The 22,063-nt window shown below is 50.6% G+C and overlaps 3 protein-coding genes and 1 non-coding gene across 4 annotated transcripts in view; 2 read left to right on the top strand and 2 right to left on the bottom strand.

Moving 5' to 3' along the window:
- The first annotated feature begins 16 nt into the window (after positions 1–16).
- On the top strand, positions 17–3,503 carry LOC141569474 (interleukin-32-like). Its single transcript, XM_074322841.1, has 7 exons — positions 17–120; positions 242–283; positions 1,550–1,588; positions 1,737–1,790; positions 2,148–2,174; positions 2,354–2,413; positions 2,950–3,503. The coding sequence occupies exons 2-7, from the start codon at positions 269–271 to the stop codon at positions 3,262–3,264; spliced, it is 510 nt and encodes a 169-aa protein (XP_074178942.1). The 5' UTR covers positions 17–120; positions 242–268; the 3' UTR covers positions 3,265–3,503.
- Positions 3,504–5,836: 2,333 nt separating this feature from the next.
- Positions 5,837–12,500, bottom strand: ZSCAN10 (zinc finger and SCAN domain containing 10). Its single transcript, XM_019714824.2, has 5 exons — positions 11,232–12,500; positions 10,761–11,028; positions 10,506–10,570; positions 10,288–10,345; positions 5,837–9,763 (listed from the first exon to the last, which is right to left on the bottom strand). Exons 1-5 carry the CDS (start codon positions 11,622–11,624, stop codon positions 8,235–8,237), a joined length of 2,313 nt encoding a protein of 770 aa, XP_019570383.2. The 5' UTR covers positions 11,625–12,500; the 3' UTR covers positions 5,837–8,234.
- Positions 6,535–6,608, bottom strand: TRNAM-CAU (transfer RNA methionine (anticodon CAU)). The gene has a single exon. It is a non-coding gene; the product is annotated as a tRNA-Met (tRNA).
- A 4,349-nt stretch (positions 12,501–16,849) lies between the features above and the next one.
- Positions 16,850–22,063, top strand: part of ZNF213 (zinc finger protein 213) — a 32,125-nt gene continuing 26,911 nt past the window's right edge. The window contains exon 1 of the mRNA XM_074322796.1: positions 16,850–16,976. Within this exon, the coding sequence (XP_074178897.1) occupies positions 16,878–16,976 (99 nt within the window). The 5' untranslated portion in view covers positions 16,850–16,877. The remainder of the gene's footprint in view (positions 16,977–22,063) is intronic.

Raw genomic sequence — 22,063 nt, 5'->3', positions numbered from 1 at the left:
CCTAAGGGAGGCACCACCCTCCCCTAGCTCCACCCTCCCTCCTCTGCTCTTAAACCAGCTGGACCTTCCTCTGGTGCCCAAACCTCAGCTGTGCTCTGTGCTGGGAGGATCTGACACAAGGTAACTGGATCAGTGGGCCCCCATTTCCCCCAGGGAGCTGCTGCCAAAGGGACTTTGTGAGGGTGGAGGGAGAGGCTGCTCCTTGGAAACAATTTTCCTCACAACTGTTCCTCTTCACCAGGCCGCAGCCCCCAAACCCTGAGAAACCATGTGCTACTCCAAGGTGAGTGAGAGCGAGTGATGGGGAAACGGTGGGCCCTGGAGTCCCATTTCCACTGTGTCCTCTCTCTCCCACCAATACAGCCACCACCTGCTGGCCCTTCCTATGGGCCTGACTCTGTCCCATCCTCCTTGGACCATTGGAAGGCCCCTGGGGAATCAGGGGGTCATGTGTATGTGACCATACGGTTAACAGGCCCCAGTCTCATAATGGACCTGAGCCTGGTAGGTCAAACGTTCTCCTGTCACTGTACTGAATTCTGAGTCGTTTTTGACAAAGGGCCCCACAGTTTCATTTTGCGCTGAGTCCTTTGCTTCATGAAGCAGGTTCCGGTTGTGGGGCCAGAATCCCTTTCTAGGAGGTGAATTGTAGGGGTAGCTCTGTGTTTGAGAAGAGGCATGTGCCTGCCGTGTGTGTCAGAGGCACTGAGGGACAATGGGTGTTATGGACAAGGTGTGACTTTAAGAATTAGACCCAATGTCCTCGTGGGTATACCTGGGGAATGCAGGGTCCGGAGGTCAGAAGAAACACCAATCCCAGTAGACCCTTTATACCCTAAAAAGCTGGGGGTAGAGGGTGGGCAGTGTTTTCCTGGAATCTTAACATCCAATCTGGTGCCTGGACTGGCATCCCAGGACCGGAATGGGCCTTGTCTATTCCGCCCTTTTGTGGTGCCCTCCAACCTCTCCATCCCCTACCACTCCCTATGACCCCAACTGTGAGGGTGATCGATTCTTCCAGGGTGCTCTGGGACTTGTGACACTAGGACTGTGGACATATGGTATGGAATTATCCAGGGCTCAGGGGCCACGTTGTGGCCATAAGATGGAGACTCGTGAGGAGGAAGTCTATGGGATGCCACCTGTCTGTCTGGTTGAGCCAAGTGTCTGGGGGTGAGAATGGGCCTGGAGAGTTGTGGGCCTGCCAGGTCAGCAGTCGGGAAGAGCTGCTGGATGCAGGCACGCCTGTGTCACTGTTGCCACCTCAGAGAGGGATGGTCACTGCCAATTCCTACCAAGGCCAACTCTCACCCGGAACCGTAGGGGGTTGGATACCTGGGAACCAAGTTGCACTGCACACTCCAGATCAATATTCATACTTGTATGTTTGATTGTTGTGGTGAGTGTATTTGTATGTGTTTGTGTGTGTGTGTGAGCATCTGTGTGTGTGAGCATCTGTGTGTGTGTGTGTGTGTGTGTGTGTGTTTGTGTATAACAGGTTTGGGGGTAGGAGGGTCATATAACCTGAGTATCACGGTTACCTCCACAGATACCCTTAGAAAAAATTGAGAAGCTGAGGACCAATATGGTAAGACGGTTCCACATGTATGGGTGGGTGTTGGGGGGTAAGTGGGAGCCAGATTTCTACTGTGGGAAGCTGAGAATGTTCTGGCCCACATGGGATTAGGAGGGAGAAGATTCAGGCCTCTTTGCCCTAACTCTGTCTCTCTTCACAGCACAAGAATGTAGACACGGTCTGTGATCATTTGGTAAACAACAGAGAAGACCAGGTGGGTCTGTCTCCCCACTCCTGTGCTCTGCATCATGGGAGTGGGATGGAGTGGTTTCACGGTGACGATGATGGTGATGATGATGAAGGTGCCACCTCAGGTTGTCTCATTCCTCGTAGTGGACAAAATTCACACCTGTGTGGCAGATGAGTGCACAGGTGGGAGATGCAGGAGTCAGGGAGGCAGAGGGGGTGTCCAAGTCATTGGACATACTGTCCATAGCACTGGGATGCCAGACACCTGGTCCCCAGGCACCTAGCTGGACCCAGCTGTGGGAGGTGGTGAGCAGAGCACAGAGGTTAAGACTGACAGTGAGGGAGGCAGGAGGAATTAAACCAAATGATTTTTGCCCTGCAGGTCCAGTCAGCACTAGCTGAGATGGAGGTGAGTTTTGGCCTTGCCCAGCCCCCTAAAGCTTAGTCCCCAGGAGCTGGGCAGGGCCGGGTTATTGGGGTGGACTCCTGGCTCCCTTGTGACTCACCTGGACCATGGAGGTCACAGTGGTGACTGGGGGTGGCAGCAGACAGGAGCAGGTCTGAAGCCTCCCACCCTGCTCTCCCCAGAACCAAGTCAGTGAGGATTTGATTGATGTCGTGGATGCTTACCTTCAGAGCAACAACCAGGTGAGGCTGAGGCGCTTGTCACAGCCCTCCGTGCTTCCCCTTCACCCCTGTTTTCTGTTGATTTTGGTGCGTCCACGTGTGTTCCTGAGTGGGAGTGGGCTGGGGTGGGTGTGGGTGGAAGGATGGTTAGGGAGCTCAGGAGGGGTCAGCTCAGCACCCAGTGGCCAGAGCCCTGCCTTCAGTTCCATGCAATATGATGAACCACCTGGGCTTGGTGCTGGCCTCAGAGGCTGGTCAGCCACCAATCAGGTACAGCCATTGTGGTTTGGCCACTGAAGGGAATTATGGGACCGAGGGTTTGTGAGACATTCTCGTGTCAGTGGAGTTTTGGGCAGGAAAGCAGGCAGTTTCCACGTATTGTCTTGTGTCCTGCCTAGTCCAGAGCAATGTTCATATTTGTATGTTTCATTGTTGTGGTGAGTGTATTGGTGTGTGTGTGTGTGTGTGTGTGTAACAGGCTGGGAGGCCTCTGCCAGGGGCACCTGGGGCTGCACCCTCCACCCTCCAAAATGACCCTGAACATCTCATCCCCACAGGAATCTACTCCTTTACTTCTCAAAGACCAGGAGGAACTACATAGTGAAATTCGTTGCAGACACCAGAAGCTCTCTGGCCCTGAGCTGGAAACTGAAGATCCCGTGGCCCAACAGCCTCGGGAGACCTTCTGGCAGAAGGTATGCAGCTGGTTCCAAGGGATGCTGCATCGACTGAAGGAGACATGTCAGAAGGTGTGGACCTGGGTGAAGGAGAAGGTGGCTGCGTTCTGTAGTAAAATGGTGGATTTGTGGAATATCATTGAGAGTCTTTTCTCCTCTGTGGCACATTGGGTTAGTACCTTGCAGGCCTCTTGAGCCCCACAGAGTCTAGGAGTATTGCAGCCACATCCAGTAGACCTCTGATTCCCCCTTTCTTGGAAAGAACCTGCTAAAGTAACCTTTGCCCTCCTGCTCACCCTTGACCTGTCCTTGACAACCTCCCTCCTCACCTCCTCCCTTGCACAGCCTCTCCACCCTGCCTGTCTGGGTTGCCTTCTCCAAGTGTGACCTGTTGCTCTCACTATGTCATTTGAATAAAAGTTGGTGGAACCAAATTGAGTGCCCGTCGGGATATCTGGATGGGAGGCAGGGGGCCTGTGGTTACAGGGAGAAGCTGTGCCTCTGAAGGACCAAGGCCAGGGTCCCAGCTCTGGTGAGCAAGAACAAGACACCCGACCTCTCTAATCTATAAACGGGGCGCTGGTCACCCTGGCCATGCACTTGTGATGAGGAATACGAATATTTCAGCCTGTGCTTTGCACATAGTAGGTGCGCATTAATTACCCAGTCCTAGGAAGCAAGGAGCTCAGGCCTTAGGGGTTGGCCCTTTTCTTATCCTGACCTACCTCTTTGGGCCTTCATCCCTCAATGTGGGCTGGGGCCTATGAAACTCCTTCATCTTTCTCCCAACATCAGAGGCCTGAGGGTTGGGGCAGTGTGTGTGTGTGTGTGTGTGTGTGTGTGTGTGTGTATGTGTGTGAGTGGGGGGAGTAGAGTGCACCCTTATGTGGACCAGGAAGGAAGGCAGAGTAGGGAGGGGGCGGCAGTCTGATCTCTGGGCCTGTGGCCTCACCTGGGCCTGCAAATGCATAGACTGGGGGATCCGGGGAAGACCTCAGGGCGCCAGCACAGCTCACCATTTCTGAGGCCACATCTGCCCCCCACTCCCTAGTCCTGACTTCCTGCCTCAGGCCCATGCCTGCAGACCAGCTTTGCATGCAGGGGTGATTGGCGGCAACAGCAGCTGCTGTGATGAAGATCAAGGTGGGGTCTTGACCTGAGGAATAGAATAGGAAGGAAGGGAAAGAAGTGGGTCTGGTGAGGAGAAAACACATCAGCAGAAGGATATGGAGGGATGGTCTGAGCCAGGAGGCCTGAAAAGCACATTTCTGTGGGTCAGTGTCCTGCACCCTCATCTGCCAGTGTCTTCAGACCCTTTTGGATGGCAGGAATGAACTCTTGATCCCTGCAAACACCGCCACCTAGAGGCCAGCTGAGAGTCCTGCAGGAGGCCATGGCTGGACCCTGACCCTGACAGTAGCTTCTTGGTGGCCCTGATAATCCTGAAGGGCTCTGCCCAACCCAGGAGGGGACTGGGGGAAGGGTCTCCCTTCAGCTTGGCCCTGGCCCCTTCCTTCCTGAGGAGGAAGGCAGCCCAGCCTGAGAGTTCCTTTTCCCAGAGCCCCCCTCAGGCCCACATACCTCCCTCCTTCAGTTCCAGGGGGTCCCTCTGATGGCCTTACACTGGAAGGCCCACCTCTGGCCTGAGTCTCTGGCTCCAAGGAGCCGCCCACTGCAGGTCATGACCAGCCTTCCCTTACCCTTGGCCATATCCTCGCCTCGCCTCCCTGTCATCATTCAAGTTATTGGACAGCCTGTCCCTGCATTTCTCAAGTGACCCTGTGTCGAACCTCCACTGACCTCTCCTCACGTCCTCCCACTTGATTCTTCTTGCAGAGAAAGCCCTCCCTCTGTGCTGAAGCCACCAGGGGCTTTGTGGCGCCACCAACCTCTTGATGTCACTGTCATAGGGCGCCTAGGTCATGCCTTCGTAGCTCATCTCCCTGGATATGCTTCTTCTGAAGCTACTTCCATCCAGCAGCCAAGGCCTAAATGAGTTCATTGTTAACAATGAAATAACCTCCCACCTAAAACCTTCCCGTTCCCACCGTGAATGAATTGTGACCCTGGCCTGTAAGGCCCTGTTTGCATCATCAGGTCCCTGCAGATCTCCCCTCGTGGACAACATTCTCTAGCCTCCTGCAAAGCTCCTCTCATCTCAGGACCTTTGCCCATGCTGTTCCCTGTCTGGGATGCCCTTCCCTGCTTACCTGAGGTTGCCTCCTTTTGTATTGCAGGCCTTGTTCCCCTCAATAGCCCAGCACATTCCCTGGCCCCTAGTAGCAGGTGCTCAAGAAATAAGCTTTCAATGATACAAGTTCTCCCAACTCATGCCGAATTCTTAGTTGACCACCCATCCTTCCTCCTCGACTTTCTTTCCTGAGGTCTTCCTTGAGTTGAATTTGTTTTGGACATCTGGTGACTCTACCTCCGTCTTCCTCTCAACCCCCAAAAGCACTGACTTTTCTCACCTGTCTCCCTTAGTCCCTTATGCCCTGGGGAAACGAATTCGCCTCATTTCCAAACATTTGTTAAAGAGCAGTTAAGTGTCAGGTGGGTGGAGGGCAAGGGAACGCAGACATAGTGTCTTAGTGGGTGAAAAGCCACAGGTTGAAACAGGAAGTTTCAGTGTGCTCTGAAATGGGGTGGGCCAGAAGTCACGTGATTGAAAATCGGTTCCTCTTATGAAGCTCTTATTTTCATCTTTGTTACAAAAAAACAAAAAAACCAAAACCGAAAACTAAAGACACAGAAGAAATTTTACCAGGGAGTTCTTCAAGAAAGTTATGTTTATCAGTCCTTTCTTTGTGTTACTGAAATTTTCTGCACCAAGACAGCACAGTACCTCCATTTTCAGTACATTTTCAAGATCAAGCACTGAGGTAATGTTCTAATTTAGAAATAGAAACAGAGATGATTTTTGGACATGTAATAATTCAACACTATGGAAAACAGGAAAATGGCTCCATAAAACTATCTGGTCACTAATGTACTGGTCACGTTTCTAGTGACTGGAATGGTGAGCAGTTCACTAGAGTTTACTCAAGGGGCTTGTAGTTCGTCCTGGTTTATGATTACATTTTTAAAGTTACAAATTAGCTTGCATAATATGTATTGTGCAGTACATTTGTGTATCTAATCAGTTGTAGGTAGTGGTAATGATCCACTCTTTTTACTGGACCTAAATAAATTATGTCACATACATCATTTTGTAATCTGTATGAGAAATAACAGAAAACTGACTAACTCACAGTGTGCTGGTAGGATTTCTGTAGGTGTTAACTTTGAATTGATAATGCTGACCAGAAGATTTAATTGAGAATTTACCTGACTGTATCGCAATTTTAAGTGATTTCTATTGATCCTACTAGCATTTGTATTTCACTTTAAGTGTGTTTTTCCAGGACCTATCAGATTCAAGTCAAGTAGTTGTTTCAACCTACTTGTGGAGGGCGCAGTTCACAGTGGCCCATGCAGGGATCGAACCTGCAACCCTGGTGTTATGAGCACCGTGCTCTAACCATCTGAGCTAACCGGCCGCCCCCAACATTTGTATTTCTTTTCAAAAAATATATATAAGAAATTTCTGAATTAAACATTTCAAATTATATTCATGGAATAACGCTGTTAGTTATATGAATATAGAACTCTAACCCTGGAGGGCATGTTATTTAACATCAAAACCGAGAAAAGCAAATTGGTTCCAATTTGATCAATAAAGGGTTTGATGGGCAGTGGCCACCTGGCTGTGTAGAGGGTCACCAGGCTCAGTCTGGTCTCGGCAAGGAAATCCCTGATTTGTTGCTTGTCTTGGGTACTAGAGAGGGAGGTTAGTGGGTGGGTATCGTATTTGATATCTAATCCAGAGCTTTCACTTTGAAGATAAGGAATATGACACCCACATGAGCCACATTCTTTACCGTTAGTTATAAGCCTTGAGTCAGCACCTAAGTCAGCACAAAGCCATTTCAATGTTTTGGATGTTTTTTTTCTTTGAGATTATCTCTTGCTTCTTTCCATCATTGTTGTCAATACAGAACTGACTTCAGTTTGTTTTCCACTCTGGCATTATCATCAAGAAAGTGAATTTAATTCCTCTTCCTAAATTCCGTCTGCATCATGCCTTCATTTTTTTCCTTAGACACGTCTGATCACAAGTAGATATTTACCTAATTGTCTCTCTTTTGATGAAATATTGTTCTCTTCTATTTTCGGTTTTATTCCTGATTAAGGCTATCAGTATTCTAACGCCAAAGGAATAGATATTAAGCTCTACCAGCTGATTAATGTATAATGAACTTGAACGCTTGTGAAGTACAATTTTTGGCTATCCTCAAAGGAAGAAAAACAAAACAAAACAAAACCAAAGTCTGTCTGTGGGAGGGTGAGGAAGGCCAAGAATGCTTGATGTGTAGGAAAAAGAAGTTGGGGCACACCGACAATCCAGTTTTGGGTTTAGTGGATTATGGGTGGTCAGGAACCCGACTTGGCTACAGGCAGGTTTCATTTCACCTGCTAGCATTTTCCGTTTAAGTTGGTTACCAACATTACAAAACAACAGGTTTCCCATAATCATCCTGAATCTAGATTTAAAATTTTATTCAATTTTAATTAATTTAAATAGCCACATATGGTTAGAGGACACTGTACTGGACAGCACAGAGTATGGTGGACTCCAGAGGAAAAGAAATTTCAGGGTGATTCCTTGGCCTTATCCACAGCTGGCTGTGATAGATGGCCACCCCCTCACACACTCACTCACTCTGGGCCTTTCTGGGGGTAGCAGGGAACTCTCCCCAGACCTGGTCCCATCCAGCCTTCTATTGAAGATACTGGGGTGGGGGAGGGAGAAAGGCATCACAGCGTGACACAGTGGGGAGGGTTACAGATGGCATCTGGGTGAACTTTAAAAAAAGTAAAAGGGAACCATTTTCAAGAAGGCTGTTTTACTGTGAGTGTTTTAAAATACATTCCTGGGGCCAGGAGAGCTACCTCTGGGGAAGGGAAGAAATAACATGCAGGGTTGGTGAAGCCAGAAGGAGGTTGGGGAATAAGACCAACGTGGATGGGTGGGGGATACGGACACAGAACTCTTCTGCAGACCTTGGCTGCGGTGCAGGCCAGGGAAAGGTGGATAGGGCAGGCCTGGTGAAGCCTGAACGAAGTTAGTATACCGTCTCCCGCGAGTGGGTTCTCAGGTGGCGCAGCAGGTGGGAGTTGCGGCTGAAGCTGCGGCCACACTGTGTGCACGAGTAGGGCCTGGCTCCTGTGTGCACCAGCATGTGACGCAGCAGGTTGCAGCTGCGGCTGAAGCTCTTGCCACACTCCAGGCACTCCTGTGGTGGCTCAGCCGGCCCGGACGCCGCCGGGTCTCCTGCACCTGCGTGAGTGGCTAGGTGCCGCTGCAGGTGGGCGTTGCGCCGGAAGCTCCGGCCGCACGTCTTGCAGCAGTAAGGCCGCTCACCTGTGTGGCTACGGCGGTGGCGGGCCAGGTTGGAGCTGTTGCGGAAGCGGTGGCCGCAGGTATCACAGGCGTGGGGCTTCTCCCCGGTGTGGATACGCTGGTGGCGTACCAGGTGGGCACTCTGGCTGAAACCCTCGCCACACTCGCTGCAGCGGCAGGGCTTCTCGCCCGCGTGGCTGCGCCGGTGGCGGGCCAGGTCCTGCGTCTGGCTGAAGCTCTTGCCACACTGGGTGCAGCGGTGGGGCCTCGGGCCGCCGTGGGTCAGGAGGTGGCGGGCGAGGCCAGCCCTACGCACGAAGCGCTTCCCGCACTGTGGGCAGCCGTAGGGCTTCTCGCCGGTGTGCACCCGCTGGTGACAGACCAGCTGGGAGCTCTGGTTGAATCTACGGCCGCAGACCAAGCAGGAGAAGGGCCGCTCGCCGGTGTGCACGCGCAGATGGGCCCCCAGGTGCTCGCTGCGCCGGAAAGCCTTGCCGCAGTCGCTGCACACGTAGGGCCTGCTCTCAGAGCGCTGGTGGCCTTTGTCTTTGGCATGAATCCGTAGGTGGCGCTTGAGGCTGGAGCGGCGCTGGAAGGTTCGGCCGCAATGGGAGCACAAGACGACGGCCAGCTTCGGCACTTCGGCCTTGGTCTCCTGGGAGCAGGGGTCTTTCTGGTCCTGGGTGTGGGCCAGCAGGTGCTGCAGGAGCTTGGCTCGGCTCTGGAAGCCCTGGCCACACTCGGCGCACAGGAAGGCTGGCTCGGAGTGCGTCTGCAGGTGCTTGTTCAGATGTGAGCTCTGGCGGAAGCGGTCGCTGCAGAGGTGGCAGGCATGTGGCCGCTCGTCCGTGTGCGTGCGCATGTGCAGCTTGAGGATGGAATTGCGGCCGAAGGTCTTCCCGCAGCACGGACACGGAAAGGACCGCATGCCGGGGTGAGACCCCAGCTGGTGCCCTTCCAGGCGAGCCAGCTTGGAGAAGCTCAACCCGCACTCTGTGCAGATGAACTTCATGTCTGGCTCCGAACGGGGTCCCCCGGCGGTCACTTTGGCCTCTAGAACATCACTGTTGCCAGAAGGGGACCCTCCTCCAAGGGAGCTGCTCATCCCAGAGGCCTGCCCAAGTGATTGCGCAAGGGGCTCTTCTGCCACCGCCGGACTACCTGCCAGAGACTCTGCCGAGATGGCAGCAGGCCAGGCAGCCCCTTTGGGCTCTTCTTTAAACTCCTCCTCTGGGATTCTGCTTTCAAATCCTGTAAAAGAAGCAGGAAACAGGACGGTCAGTTCAATTCCTAGGGTCTTCCTAGGAATCGCCAGAACCTCATTGCCTGGAAGCAGGCCAGGCAGCCCTGGCAAGCACTCATACCCACTAGCAAACACTCTGGGGTGACCACCTATTGTAACAGCTTTGAGTTAGGGGCAGCTAGTTAGCGCAGTTGGTTAGAGCACAGTGCTCTTAACAATAAGGTGGCCGGTTGGATCCCCACATGGGCCACTGTGAGCTGCACCCTCCACAACTAGATTGAAACAATTATTTGGCTTGGAGCTGGAAAACACTTAAAACAAGTAAAAGTTTTTGTTTTTTAAAAGCTCAAAGCTCCGAGTTAAAGGGGTTGATGATTAGACCAGATATAGGAATACAGAGCTTTTGAATACACATATCTCCTCATCAAACTAGCCCATGTTTAGCCAAAGAGGCCAAAGTATCAGGTAGGGTCTGGAGCTTCAGAACAACAAAGAGCCTTCAGTGGTCCTAAGCCCAAGAAGGGCCTCTTACCCAAAGGGTACACAGGCCACGCCTTCTTCGCTGGGACATCTTCAAAGGTCAGAGACTCCTGTAACAAAAGGAGAGGCAGAGACCCTGGGTGAGAAAGGAACAGTTCTCTGGGACCTGAGGGGGATGAAGAGTTTTCAAGGCTTAAATTCAGGAAGACACGGATTTGCTAAAAGTGCAGAGGCAGAACGACCTGGAGCGAGGGGACCAGTCCAACTCACCAGCACAGCTGCCAGCTCCTGATCATGGGAGTTTTCCTCAGGCCACAGCTTGGGGCCCTGGTGGGCTGACAGCATAGGAGAAAGAACTGTGAGAAGCCAGCCTTATCCACCATGGGGCTATGAGGATGTGCGCCTACTGCCAGGGCCCCGTGACAGATATCTTAGCTCCTCCATTCCTGTCAACTAGGGAGGCTGCCCACTTTCCACCCCACCTGGCCTCCCAGCTCCCACCTTCCTTGGGCATCAGCTCCTCACCACTCTCTTGTAGGGCCTGGAATGTCCTCTTGGGTCCTGGGCTCAGTGGCTGCTTTGAACTTGGAGTGCGTCCCCAGACCCCCAGCTCAGCAGGCTGGGAGGGCCCTGGCTGGGATGATGGAAGTTCCTGCAATGGCTCCAGGGCTAAAGGCCCTTCTGGGGGCACTTCCTTTTTGGGGCTATGGCTAGAGACCTGGGAAGGGCCCCCTTGGTCTTCCAAGGTGATGTCTGCACGGGGATAATTCTTGCCAGCATTAAAACTAAAATCCTGTTTGAAACACATCCATGTTAGGCAACAGACAGGGTGGTAATCCATGTCCTAGTGGCTCCCAAGGAAAATGGGTCCGAGGAAAGGTGAGAGTCAGACAGGGAAGGAATTAGGAGGTTAAGATGGAGGAAAGTGGAATGTTCAGTGATTTATTAATGGGGCAATAAAGTTCTTGTCTTTCCCACCTGCTGCCACCCTCTTACCAGTGGTCCCACATCAATGGACTCCCTCTGGACACCCTCCAGCAGTAGCACCACCTCCTCGCCATCCCTGAGCGGCTGGCCCTGTAGCCGGGCCAGGAGGTGTGGGGGCAGCACGCTCAGGAACTGCTCCAGCACCAGCAGCTCCAGGATCTGCTTCTTGGTGTGCAGCTCAGGCCGCAGCCAGTGGCTACAGAGCTCCCGGAGCCGGCTCAGTGATGCCCTGGGCCCCATGTCCTCCTGATACTGGAAGCATCTGAAGAGCTGGTGAGCCACCTCTGGCCGAAGCCTGATCTGTGGCCTCCGGGGGAGGCCAGGAGCTTCCTCCTCCTCCTCCAGTTTGACTGCTCCAAGTTGCTCTGGCTCCCGCGCAGCTGGAACAGTTTCTACAAGCATCCTTCTTACCTTGGGGGAACACCTCACTGCAGCTGCTCTTACTCTCGGGTCTCTCTCCGTCTCTGCTCCCGCACCTGTGGTGTTAAGAGATGCCTAAAGATGTGGCCGCCAGAGGAATCATTTCTTGTACTAATTGTGGGTAATGGCTCAGCCAGACCAATGCACCAAAAGCCAGAGAAAATGGACAGTTCTCTATGACCGTCCCCTCCTGCAACAATTAGAACTTCTCATTTTATCCAAGCAAGCAAACTTTGCATCCCCAAGAGAGGACAATCTAGCTTTCCCTGCCTCTTGATGTCATGCCACAGGGAGTAAATGGTACCACTGAAGAAGAGTCCTTGCCAAAATTATTCCATTGCAATCCAATTCAGCCTTCAGACCCAACTTTCAGTTTAAAGGGCATTTAAGGGAATAAGAACAAGTCAAATGATCACTCAAGGAAACAACTGAACAAATCCTAAAGACTGAACGTTCCCCAAAAGAGCTGGCCCCAGTTTTTTGTCTGTTATAAAAAATAAGTGCCCGAAGGGGCACGTTGCTCTAGAGGAGACTACCACCCTTTACAACCAAACGCACGAAACTTGATTGGATCCTGATTTTAAATAAAAGGCTTTAAAAGATATTCTGTGGTCAGTTGGGGAAATTTGAATATGGATGGGGCACTAGATGATAATGGAGATGCGTTTCTAAGATGGAATTTCAGTTTTGTGGTTTGTGACGTGAAGGGGGCATGAGGGCTCAGCCAGATTTATGGACTGACAGGGCCAATGTGGCAAAATTATAGCCATCTGGGAGATGGGAGATATTTATTGCACTGCTCTTTCAACTTCTCTGGAAGTTTAAGAATTTTAAACATAAAAGCTTAGGGGGAAAGTTCATGCATAAGATCTCTTTGACTAGACAGCCTGACCCTCACTTTATGGCTCTGGAAGTGTCTCTTCTCCATCAAGGCCAAAGCCACCCAGTTGACCAGTACAGGGCTGCACTCCCACTGGTGTTCCAGTCACCTCACTTCCCTGGGCTCCATCCCCAGAGACTGAGGCCAGAATGAGCTGAGGAGCTGGGATGGGTGGATGGGTCTCCAGGTGAGAGACTGAGGCTTACAGCTTGCAGAGGTTTGTCTCCAAGGCAGGCCAGAGCTGCCTTGCCTATTTCAAAGGCCTCTAGTGGGTATGCTCCTGGGAGCTAAGGGAATGGTCGGGAGTGTCAGTCATTTCCTTTTCTTTGTTATTTTTTTAAATTCTGGATTATTCCTTGGTCTACTCCTCTGGGAAGTATCCATTCCTGTGAAGTCTGGCGAGCCATAAACTGTTTTTACCTAGCCACCAGGGGGCACTGGATCCATGCGACTGACAACCTCCGGGACCTCTCCTCCAGGACCAACTGAGCCCCTCTTCCCCTAAAGCGTTCTGTGGGGCTACTCCTTGCTTTTCTGGGGTAGTCCAACTACTAAAGTGGGAGCTGCCCCAAGTTCAGTCCCACCCACAGGGGACTTAGTTCAGTCCTTTAGCACAACCCAGAAGGTTTACCTTTTTCTGAACAGGCCTGTACTTTTGTTCCAGAGCTTTGGAGTACTTTTATATTTTAATTCAGGCAGGAATTCTTTTATGGATAAAGAAACTCAAGTTGCAACATCTCTGTCCTCCCTGCTTTCTAGCCTCAGGGCTACAAATGATTTTCTCCCAAACCTGTTTCCCCACCCCCGCTCCCACCCATGGACAAGGGGATGAGAAAAAAGCCTCCACATCACTTCCCACCACCTAAAGGGAGTCGATGGTGAGTGTGCATAAGGGCTAGTATTATTGTTTTCATTATTACTGGATAATAACACAAGCGAGCACAGCTAATAGCTGGTCCCATTTTATAGCTGAGGACACCAACACTCAGAAGATACAGACATTTGCCTAAGAAGGTAATGCAGCCTTGGCAACGGAGCCAGAGAGAAGTCAGCCTGGTCCAGAGCTTTGGAGTTTGTTGAGCCCTCTAGCTATAGGGCTGAGGGCTCTCTGAGCCTACGTTTCAGGTGGGGTGAGTGGGGTGTGAAGTGGTAGAACAGAGAAAAACTGGGTGTTTGTTTTGTAAAAAATCTTGTCCTAGCACTTCCAGCTTCAGAGAAGGAGAGGGTCAAGATGCTAAAACAAAGACCCAAGCCTACATCCTGTCCACCTGAACAGGCCCGCCTCTTCTCCAGCCTCCCCCACCTCCCTCCAGCATCTTCCCAGCTTCCCTCCCCTCCCCCACTTTCCTGCTTCTCTCCAGTCTTCCTCGTCCCTCCAGTATCCTCTCTTCTTTCCCCCTCCTCCCTCCATCACTTCCCCAGCCTCTTTCCACCTTCAGCATCTCATCAGTCTCCTCTCAGTCTGTCCAACCTCCATTTTTTCCTGTAATTTGGCATCTGACCCTACGTGGAGCTTTTAACCACTGGTTCCTTCCATCTATTGTCGCCTCACTTCTGGGACGCCACAACACACTAGCCACCTGTCTGTCTCCCTCCAGTGTCACACTATGCTACGGTCTCGGTTGAGTGTATTTCTCCCCTTGGCCTGTGAGTAGGAATTGGGTCTATTTCCTATTCCGGTTTCCTTCGATAACTGTTCACCCAGCACTTGCAATGACTTCAATGTTTGTTAGTAGAAATAACAAAACGAGGATATAATGGCTACCTCGCAGCTGCAATTTTTGAGGAATGCATGCAAAAATGGTGCAGAAGAAGTCTGCGCAATGTCCAAGAAAATGGGTTTTTGTTTCATTGTTTTAGTAGCAAGAGCAAAATAATTAGAGAACAAATCACATGTAATCAGGAACCCTGTATTAACAGCTGGCAGGTACTGAATGCTTATCTATACAGGGCACTTAATCCCACTACAGCCCACAGGGTAAATTATAATTCTCCATTTAAGAAGTGCAAAGATCACGCTCAGAGAGGATGGGTAACTTGTTCAAAGTCACACCAGTTGGAGACAAGATTTGTTCTAAAGTGAGAATGCTGATCTTGACCACATTGCAAAAGCTCAGAAACAGAAAAGGACCTAGTTTTTCTCCCGCCCTATGCAATTTGCCTCGTCTTAGCCAGAATATCACAGCATGAATCAGAAAAAATAAGGGATTCCAAATTCCAGCGATCAGGCCTAGACACCTGGAGCGCCGGAATCTCCAGGTGAGGTCTTACCAAAAGGTTTGAAAGGAGTGAATTCAAGGGAAGTCGGCTTTAGAGTTTTTCCCTCCCCCTCCCTCCCAGGTCTCCAGGACAAAAGCTCTGTTAATATGCACATCTGTAGGGGGTGGGTTGGGGTGGGGGTGGGGGTGACTCTACAGCCGCCCTCTAATATTTGACCAGCTTAATTTGCAGCCCGCCCAAAGGGGTGGGGAGGCAAATGCTGGACCAGCCTGGGGTGGAGGTGCTGCCTCGAAACCCACTCAAACAACGGGAGAGCCTGAGCCAGGGTCCTCAGCCAGGAACTCTCCCTTTCTCCCTGGACACAGTTACCAAGAGGGGCTTGTCTTTGTCGGCCGGGCTCCCCTCCCAGTGCTAGGCTGAGTCGATGAAGCCGGTCAGTCCACCTGGGGAAAAATGGAGCCTGCCTTCCCCTCCCCAGTGGGTACAGCAAGCCCATGTCATAGGAAGTCCTGCAACCTCCCTGATGTGGGCAAACCTAGCTGGCACTGGGCTCCTTCCCAGCACAGACCACCCACAACCTCCCGACTTTCTTCCAGCCACCAGCCACCAAAGCCCCCATCCCACCACTGAGGCGCGGAATAGCCCTCCTCACCCCCCCCCCACCCCGCTCCCAGCTCTCTCTCCAAGTTGCTGTGACACCTTATGTCTGTCCTGGCAGCCTGCACCCCAGGCCTCCCTGCGACTCACCACTCGGGAGTCCTCACTCCAGAGGCAGAGTTCTCTGAGGGCCACAGGACCAAAGTCAGGCTCGGCCAGCCTGGGAAAGGACTCCGGGAAAATGGAACAGGAAGTTCCCTGCCCCAGTCCCATCCAGGTGATGAGGGGGGCTTCCTAGAGTTAACCCCTAACCTCCCAGTTTGGGAGAGGGGTGGGGAGAAGGCTGGGCGGGGCCAAAGAAATAAAGACAAAGAGGCTAATCCACGTTTCCACCCTGGACTACATAATCTAACTACCCCTCCAAGTAGGAACTGTGACCCTCTTAATCAGGACTGGTCCTGTGCCCCTTGGGGATCTGTCAGCCTGTACTTTTTTGTGGGGACAAGAGCTGCCATTTTTAAATGCCTGCTGTGTGCGGGGCTCTTTGTTAGACATTTCATTCATGAAACAAATCTTTACCAAGGGCCTGCCCTGTCCCAGGCACAACTGTAGATGCTGAGAACACAGAGGTAAGGAGGAACAGGCCCTGAGCTCAGGGGCGGGCAGCCAACAGTGGTGGGCGCTAAGAAGAAAACAACAGGACCATGTAATGGGGGAAGAGAGGGCGCCATCAGCATCGCCATCTAAAATCCTCCCAAGAATCCTGCCAGGTGGCTTTTGTCCCCAGATTTACCAATGACAAAGCAGGGTCTCCTGGGGGAGGAAGTGACCTCACCACTGACTCTTAACTCCAAAGTCAAGCCTTTCCTTTTGCTCTAAGGGACGTTTTTGGGTTGTGCTGTTGTCGGCAGCCCAGAGGGCGCCTTCCTCAGGGGAATCTGCGGTGTCCCCCGAGCGTTCACGGGGCGTGGACACCCCCACGGCACCACCTTTCCTGGGGACTCGGGGTCACCTGCAGGGTGGCTGGAGGCTCGGGTCTGGCCGCCCCTAGGCCCAGGCCCGTCGGGGCCAGATCCTGCCTTGCTCTGGCTCCTCTGCCACGTCGTCTTCCTGCACTTAGAACCCGGGCTTATCTTGTTCCTTTATTTAATTGTCTAGTATGGGTCTCAGTGGACCACAAGCTCCCTGCAGACAGTGGTGTTTCTCTTTGCTCCGCAGCCTCCGCGCCTAGCCCAGTGCCTGGCACGTGTCGGGACAGACGAAACGGCTGAGGAGCAGCCAGGCCACGCCCACCGTCTTCCCAGGTTTGCTGCGCGCCCCCCTCCGGGCGCTCCACCACCGGGATGCCTCCCGCCGGCTTCGCAGTCCGCTGCGGCCCCGCCCTGCGGGGCCAAGAACCCCCACCCCTGGGTAGTGCCGGGGCGGGGCTGGGCGGGGGCGGTGTCAGCGCGCCCAGACCTGGGCCCTCCCACAGGCCCCGGGTGCTGCTGCCACTGCCCCTGCAACTGCCCCTGCCCCCAGGACTGACCTGCGCCCCCATGGCCATGGCCATGGCCTTAGAGGACGTGGCCATATACCTGACCCGTCGGAGTGGGGGCGGCTGGACCGGGACAACTGCAGGAACATGGCCTGTCGGGGTAAGGATCCGATCCGGTTGTCTTCGGGCTTTTGGCCTGAAGCTTCCGGAGTGAGAGCCTGGGGAAGGCGGCCGGGCGCGCAGCGGGAAGATTCAGGGTTCGCTGTTAACACGGATTTCCAGGGCCTCCGACTCAGGCGCACACTTTTCCTGGAAATATGTTAGAAAATCAGAGACCTGCTAGACCCAACTACCAGGAATAGCATCCAGGCAGAAAGGCAGGTGCCTGGAGTGGGCAAGACCAGCACTGCTAGCTTTTGGTCTCGGTGGTCCCTAAACCTCCACCCGCTGATGGGCTTTGCCTAATAACCCTGTTCCTGGTCCACCGCGTGCGTACACCATCCGTTCATTCATTCGAGAAATATTTGCTTCCCTAACGTATATTTGGCAATGTCCCATCCCTAGCGATAAGGGCTGAGTGGAACGGACCAGTGCTGCCCCCATGAGGCTTACAGTCTGGGCCGGACCGGGTTCCCGATACAGGGATTCCTTTGGACTTCTCTTACTAATTAAAGTTACTCTGCGTAATGAACATTCAAATTCTTCCTGATCTTTGAAAATACACTCCCCTCTCCCAGGGTGTTATCCACAAGCAGACGAAAATTCTTGTGAAGTCGCTGGATTGTTACTTATTTCCATTTAGTAAATAATAAACATGTCCCCACAGGACTTTTAATATTAATCTACCTATTTGGGGTATATTTTAATATCTCTTAAAATTATCTTGGAAATGCAAACTTAAACTATTGTATTGTTGCCTTAGATTTTTTTTGGAAGTAATTCTTGTCTAAACCGCCCCCCACCCCCCCAAAAAAAGAAAAAAACACACACCCAATTTACCATTTATTTATTAAAATGTAAAAAAAAAATTAAGTCTAGTATCAGCAAAGTAAGCAAAAGACAGTACTGACTGATGGGTTCTTCATCTTTCCTCTCATCTCTTCAGAGATTGCAAAAGAAAAACTAATTTCCCTGTATTTTCAATTTCCATTGTATTCCTCCATTTAGAATAATCAGGACAAAAGGGACAAATCTTTCTATAGTTCTGGGAAGAATTACTATTAAAAGCACTATTATCCCTTGAATAGCCTCTGGTTAATCTAGTGGCTTAAGTGCCTGCCTCTAAACTACATCAGTAACATTTTTTCCTGCAGATGTAACCCCAGTGGTCACAATCTTGAAGGAATAATTGGAGGGTATTTATGGTACAGCCAGAACCCTCACCAAGGGCCCCTCACTTGAGGGCCAGCCCTGGCACAGAAGCACTGGGGATTTTGAAGAGAACATGAGGTGAGCCTTGGGCTGTCCCAGTCTTTCTTCAATGTCTGTAAATTCACTGTCCCCCAAGCTTCTCATCTCCTTGTCTGTCTCATTGGCAGGAGGTCTGAAGGCCTGAGCTGCAGTCCCAGCTTTGCCATTTGCTACTATCTGTGACTTTGGCAAATCATTTAATCGAGGCCTTTCTCCTGCTCCAAGCTCTTCTGTGGCTTCCTATCTCACTTAGAACTAAACCCAGATGGCTCACCCTGGGGACCCATCTACGGCCCCTTCTTACCATGGGTCTCATCTAACCCCCTCTTTTCCTTTGCCTGCCATGTTCCAGCCACTGCCTTTCAATTACTGAACATGCCAATCTGATCCCACCTCACTGGCCTGGCATGGAATTAATGTTTTCACCCCCATCCCCAGTTTGCCAATTCCTTTTCATTCTTAAATTTCAATCTCCTTAAGAAGAGTGCTTCTGTCCACCTTTAACAAATATTCTCTCTGTGTGCACTCTCGTTTCCTTCATAGCACTTATCACAGTCTGTAATTCACTTGCTGCTTTTTTGTTTACTTGGCTTTCGTCTGTCTGCCCCACTGGACTATAAGCCACAGACCATGTCTCTGTGATTCACTGGTTCCCAGCTTGACCTCAGTGAATTTTAACTTCCATCTATTGGCTTCTGGGACCCATGGTCTTCTTCTTCTTCTTTTGTCTTTCTCTACTTCTCCAGTGTCTCCTCTCAGTCTTCTTCACCAACTTTTCTTTCTTTACCTAATCATTAATTATTGGTATCCTGCAAGGGCTCTGGCTGAGGGGGCCTCTTCTCACTCCATTTCCTCCCAGCCTCCAGTAATTGCTGCCTCTTGTTATTTACACCCTTGTGGAATCTACTTCCCTTGAGTGTGGGCTGGATTTAGGGATTGCTTCTAATAAACAGTATCCAGTCTGTTTAATGATGGAGTGTCACTTCTGAGATTAATTTGTAAACAGACTGTGTTTTTTATTGGGGGCCCTCATGTGAACCTTTTCACTCTCTTGCTTGCTCACCCAAGGGAGCCATGTCTGTGGAAAGGCCCATGTGGTGAGGGACCACGGCCAGACAACATGGCACCCCTCCCCTCAGTCAAGCCTTAGGATGAGACCACAGCCCCAGCTGACAACTTGACTATTACTCTTGACCTTGAGCTAGAAGCACCCATCTAAGCCCTGTCAGGGGCGGAAACTTTAAGATAATAAGTATTTTAAGCTGCAATGTTTTGGGATCCTTTGTTATGTAGCAAGAGATAACTAATATGCCTCCCATGGTGGTTTCATAGCCACTGTGGCCTCAGTAACCATTCTTAGTGCCAATACCCCTGTATTTATATTTTGTTCCTCAACTCGTTTTCCACTTGACATTGCTACTTTGTTGTCTCATAAATGTCTTCAAACCTTCATGTTCAAAGCCAACTCGCCCAGCCACTTAAATACATGAGAGTGGCTTTGTTGCCATTCACTGCTACATCCTCAGTGCCCAGTACATAGTAAATCCTCACTGTGTGTAGAGTGAATTAATATTCCACATCAAACCTGTCTTTTCCCGTATTCTCTATTTCAGTAAATGTGGTATAATCCATTCAGTCACTCAGCCAGAAATTGGGATTTATTCTTGATCCCCTAGATTCACCTCAATTTCACATTTCATCAGTCTCCAAGTTCCTTACATCTGATACCCTAAAAATTTTTCACATCTGCCTGTTTCTCTATCTCCACTGCCATTACTCAAGTCTAGGTCACCATCATCTCTTGCCTGGACCATAGCAATAGCCAAACTGGTTTCTCTTCATTCACTTTGTTATTTTAAAAGTAAAATTTTAAATGTAACACATAGAAATGTACACAAACCAAAAATGAAGAACGTGATGGATTGTTACCAAGTGAAAACAGTCCTTTAGCCAGCATCCCTATAGAATCAGAACTTACCAACACTCCTGGGGCTACTCTGGTGCCCCTTTCTGGTTGTTTCCCCTCCTCCTTCATCATCCTGACTCAACCAAAGCTAATTTGTTTGGTTTGTTTTTGAACATCGAGTAAATGAATCACACAATTGGAACTCTTCTCCTGGCCTTACTTGCCAGCAGGGGACTCATCCATGTGTTGCTTGTTCCCTGAATGGTATTCCCCATTGCATTATTTATTTATTCTATTGTGGCGAGAGAGCGGGTGGTTTTCAGTTTGGGGCTACATCAAGTAGTTCTTGTATGTCTCTGGTGACCACATATGTGAGTTACTGCTGGGCTTGTACCCAGGAGTGAATTGCTCTGTCACAGGGTATGTGGATGTTCAGCTTTAGAAAGTTCTGCCACACACTTGTTGAAAGAACTTAAACCATTTCCCCTCCCACCATCTGCAAACTCATCTAGTGCATTTCTTGCCCCAGTCCTAGGATCAGCCATTTCTCCAAGGAGCCCTGATTTCTATCATTAGCTGATTTTTTTTCACATTATAAAGCATTCACATGAACAGAATTTTTTAAAGGATGAGATAAAGTAAACACAAATGGAATATCTACATTTTTCACACCCAAGGGAGTAAAAATATAAAAGATTCTTGTGAAAGATCACATCACAAGTAGAGGAGGAGGTCCGACGGCTGGCAGCCAAGTGACAAAGACTGCAGCAGGATGAAGGGCTGGAAACATCAGCTGAAAAGGACATCAAGGGTTGGTGCCTGGGTGCTATTGCCAACTTCTCCTGTGAGGGGCCTCCTATAGGGACCCTCTGATTCTGAGCCAGTCGGAATACCTTCTGAGTGTTCCCATCCCCACCTGCTTCAGTGTCTTTGGCTTACACGAATGAATGTATCCTGAAACTCCCCCCGAGAATGGGGGACGCTAGGTATCAGATAGTAGGAGCTGGTGGCAGCAGCAGCAAGGGGTGTTTTGGGATATGACAGTGTCCTGGTTTCCTAAAAACGTACCAACATCTAAAGGGAAAGTAACTTAATTTACTCTAATTTTCACCCCAAAGGGCCAGCCAGAGTGACTATTGAGCTAAGTTTCAACAGTGTCCCTTCTGTGCCTGTAGTGTAAGTTGTTTTTAGCTCCCAGTGTTCAGGAAGGTGGAATGTGGGTATTTGGGGGAACATATCCAGTCTACCCTATTAAGTTTGGATGCTTGCCTGACTGAGGCTGAAAATGCCAGCCTTCACAATCAAAGAAGGAAGTACTTGGTATTGCTGCCTATGGAGCAGCTTGCCCAGGGCAGGAAAAGGGAACTGTGATTGGCAGGCTGCCAGGCCAGCATCATGGCTAGGATACAGGAGCCAGTCTTAGGGTTGGCAGACTCTGCCTGCCCTGTTTGCCAAATCAGATGTTAGTCTTGCTCTGCCATTGGGAAGGAACAAAGGCTCCAGGATAATAGCTGCTGGGTAGTTCCAGTTGCTGCAATATAAGGGCATCAAGAATTGGGTGGTCAGTAGGAGTCTGGTTAAAGAAACTGTGATATAGCCATACAATGGAATATGCATAGTTAAAAAAAAAATACCAGCAAGGCACCACTTGAGAAATGCAGGATTCTCGCACACAACCACTCTGTCCAAACCTGAACTAAGAGACTTGACCAAACTCTGGCATGACTTCTAGCAACGTAAGGCTAGGATGACCCCACTCCGCCATTAAAATGCCTGCCTGAGAAAGCTTAACTCTGCTGCTAGGAGAATTTAGTGTTTGTTTTAGCCAATACATGATTGGTCCCTGAACTCCCTTTCTTAGATCATTTACTAAAAAGGGCTTATAATTGTAAGTATGTGTCTCCTACAACCCAGAAGCATGTCATGAACCT

This window comes from Rhinolophus sinicus, linkage group LG18 (genome assembly GCF_036562045.2).
Source record: "Rhinolophus sinicus isolate RSC01 linkage group LG18, ASM3656204v1, whole genome shotgun sequence".
In the NCBI taxonomy this organism is placed as follows: Eukaryota; Metazoa; Chordata; class Mammalia; order Chiroptera; family Rhinolophidae; genus Rhinolophus; species Rhinolophus sinicus.
The sequence above is the reverse complement of the archived record's forward strand: the minus strand, read 5'-3'. Positions and strand labels throughout refer to the sequence as shown.

Bases quoted from the DNA above. Each gene is read 5' to 3' on its own strand.
- ZSCAN10 (XM_019714824.2), bottom strand. From the start codon at position 11,624: ATGCTTGTAGAAACTGTTCCAGCTGCGCGGGAGCCAGAGCAACTTGGA. The intron at 11,029-11,231 runs GTAAGAGGGTGG...TGTTTCAAACAG, and splicing joins CCATTGATGTGGGACCACTG to GATTTTAGTTTTAATGCTGG. The intron at 10,346-10,505 runs GTGAGTTGGACT...CTTTTGTTACAG, and splicing joins AGGAGCTGGCAGCTGTGCTG to GAGTCTCTGACCTTTGAAGA.
- LOC141569474 (XM_074322841.1), top strand. The intron at 1,791-2,147 runs GTGGGTCTGTCT...TTTGCCCTGCAG, and splicing joins TAAACAACAGAGAAGACCAG to GTCCAGTCAGCACTAGCTGA. The intron at 2,175-2,353 runs GTGAGTTTTGGC...TGCTCTCCCCAG, and splicing joins CAGCACTAGCTGAGATGGAG to AACCAAGTCAGTGAGGATTT.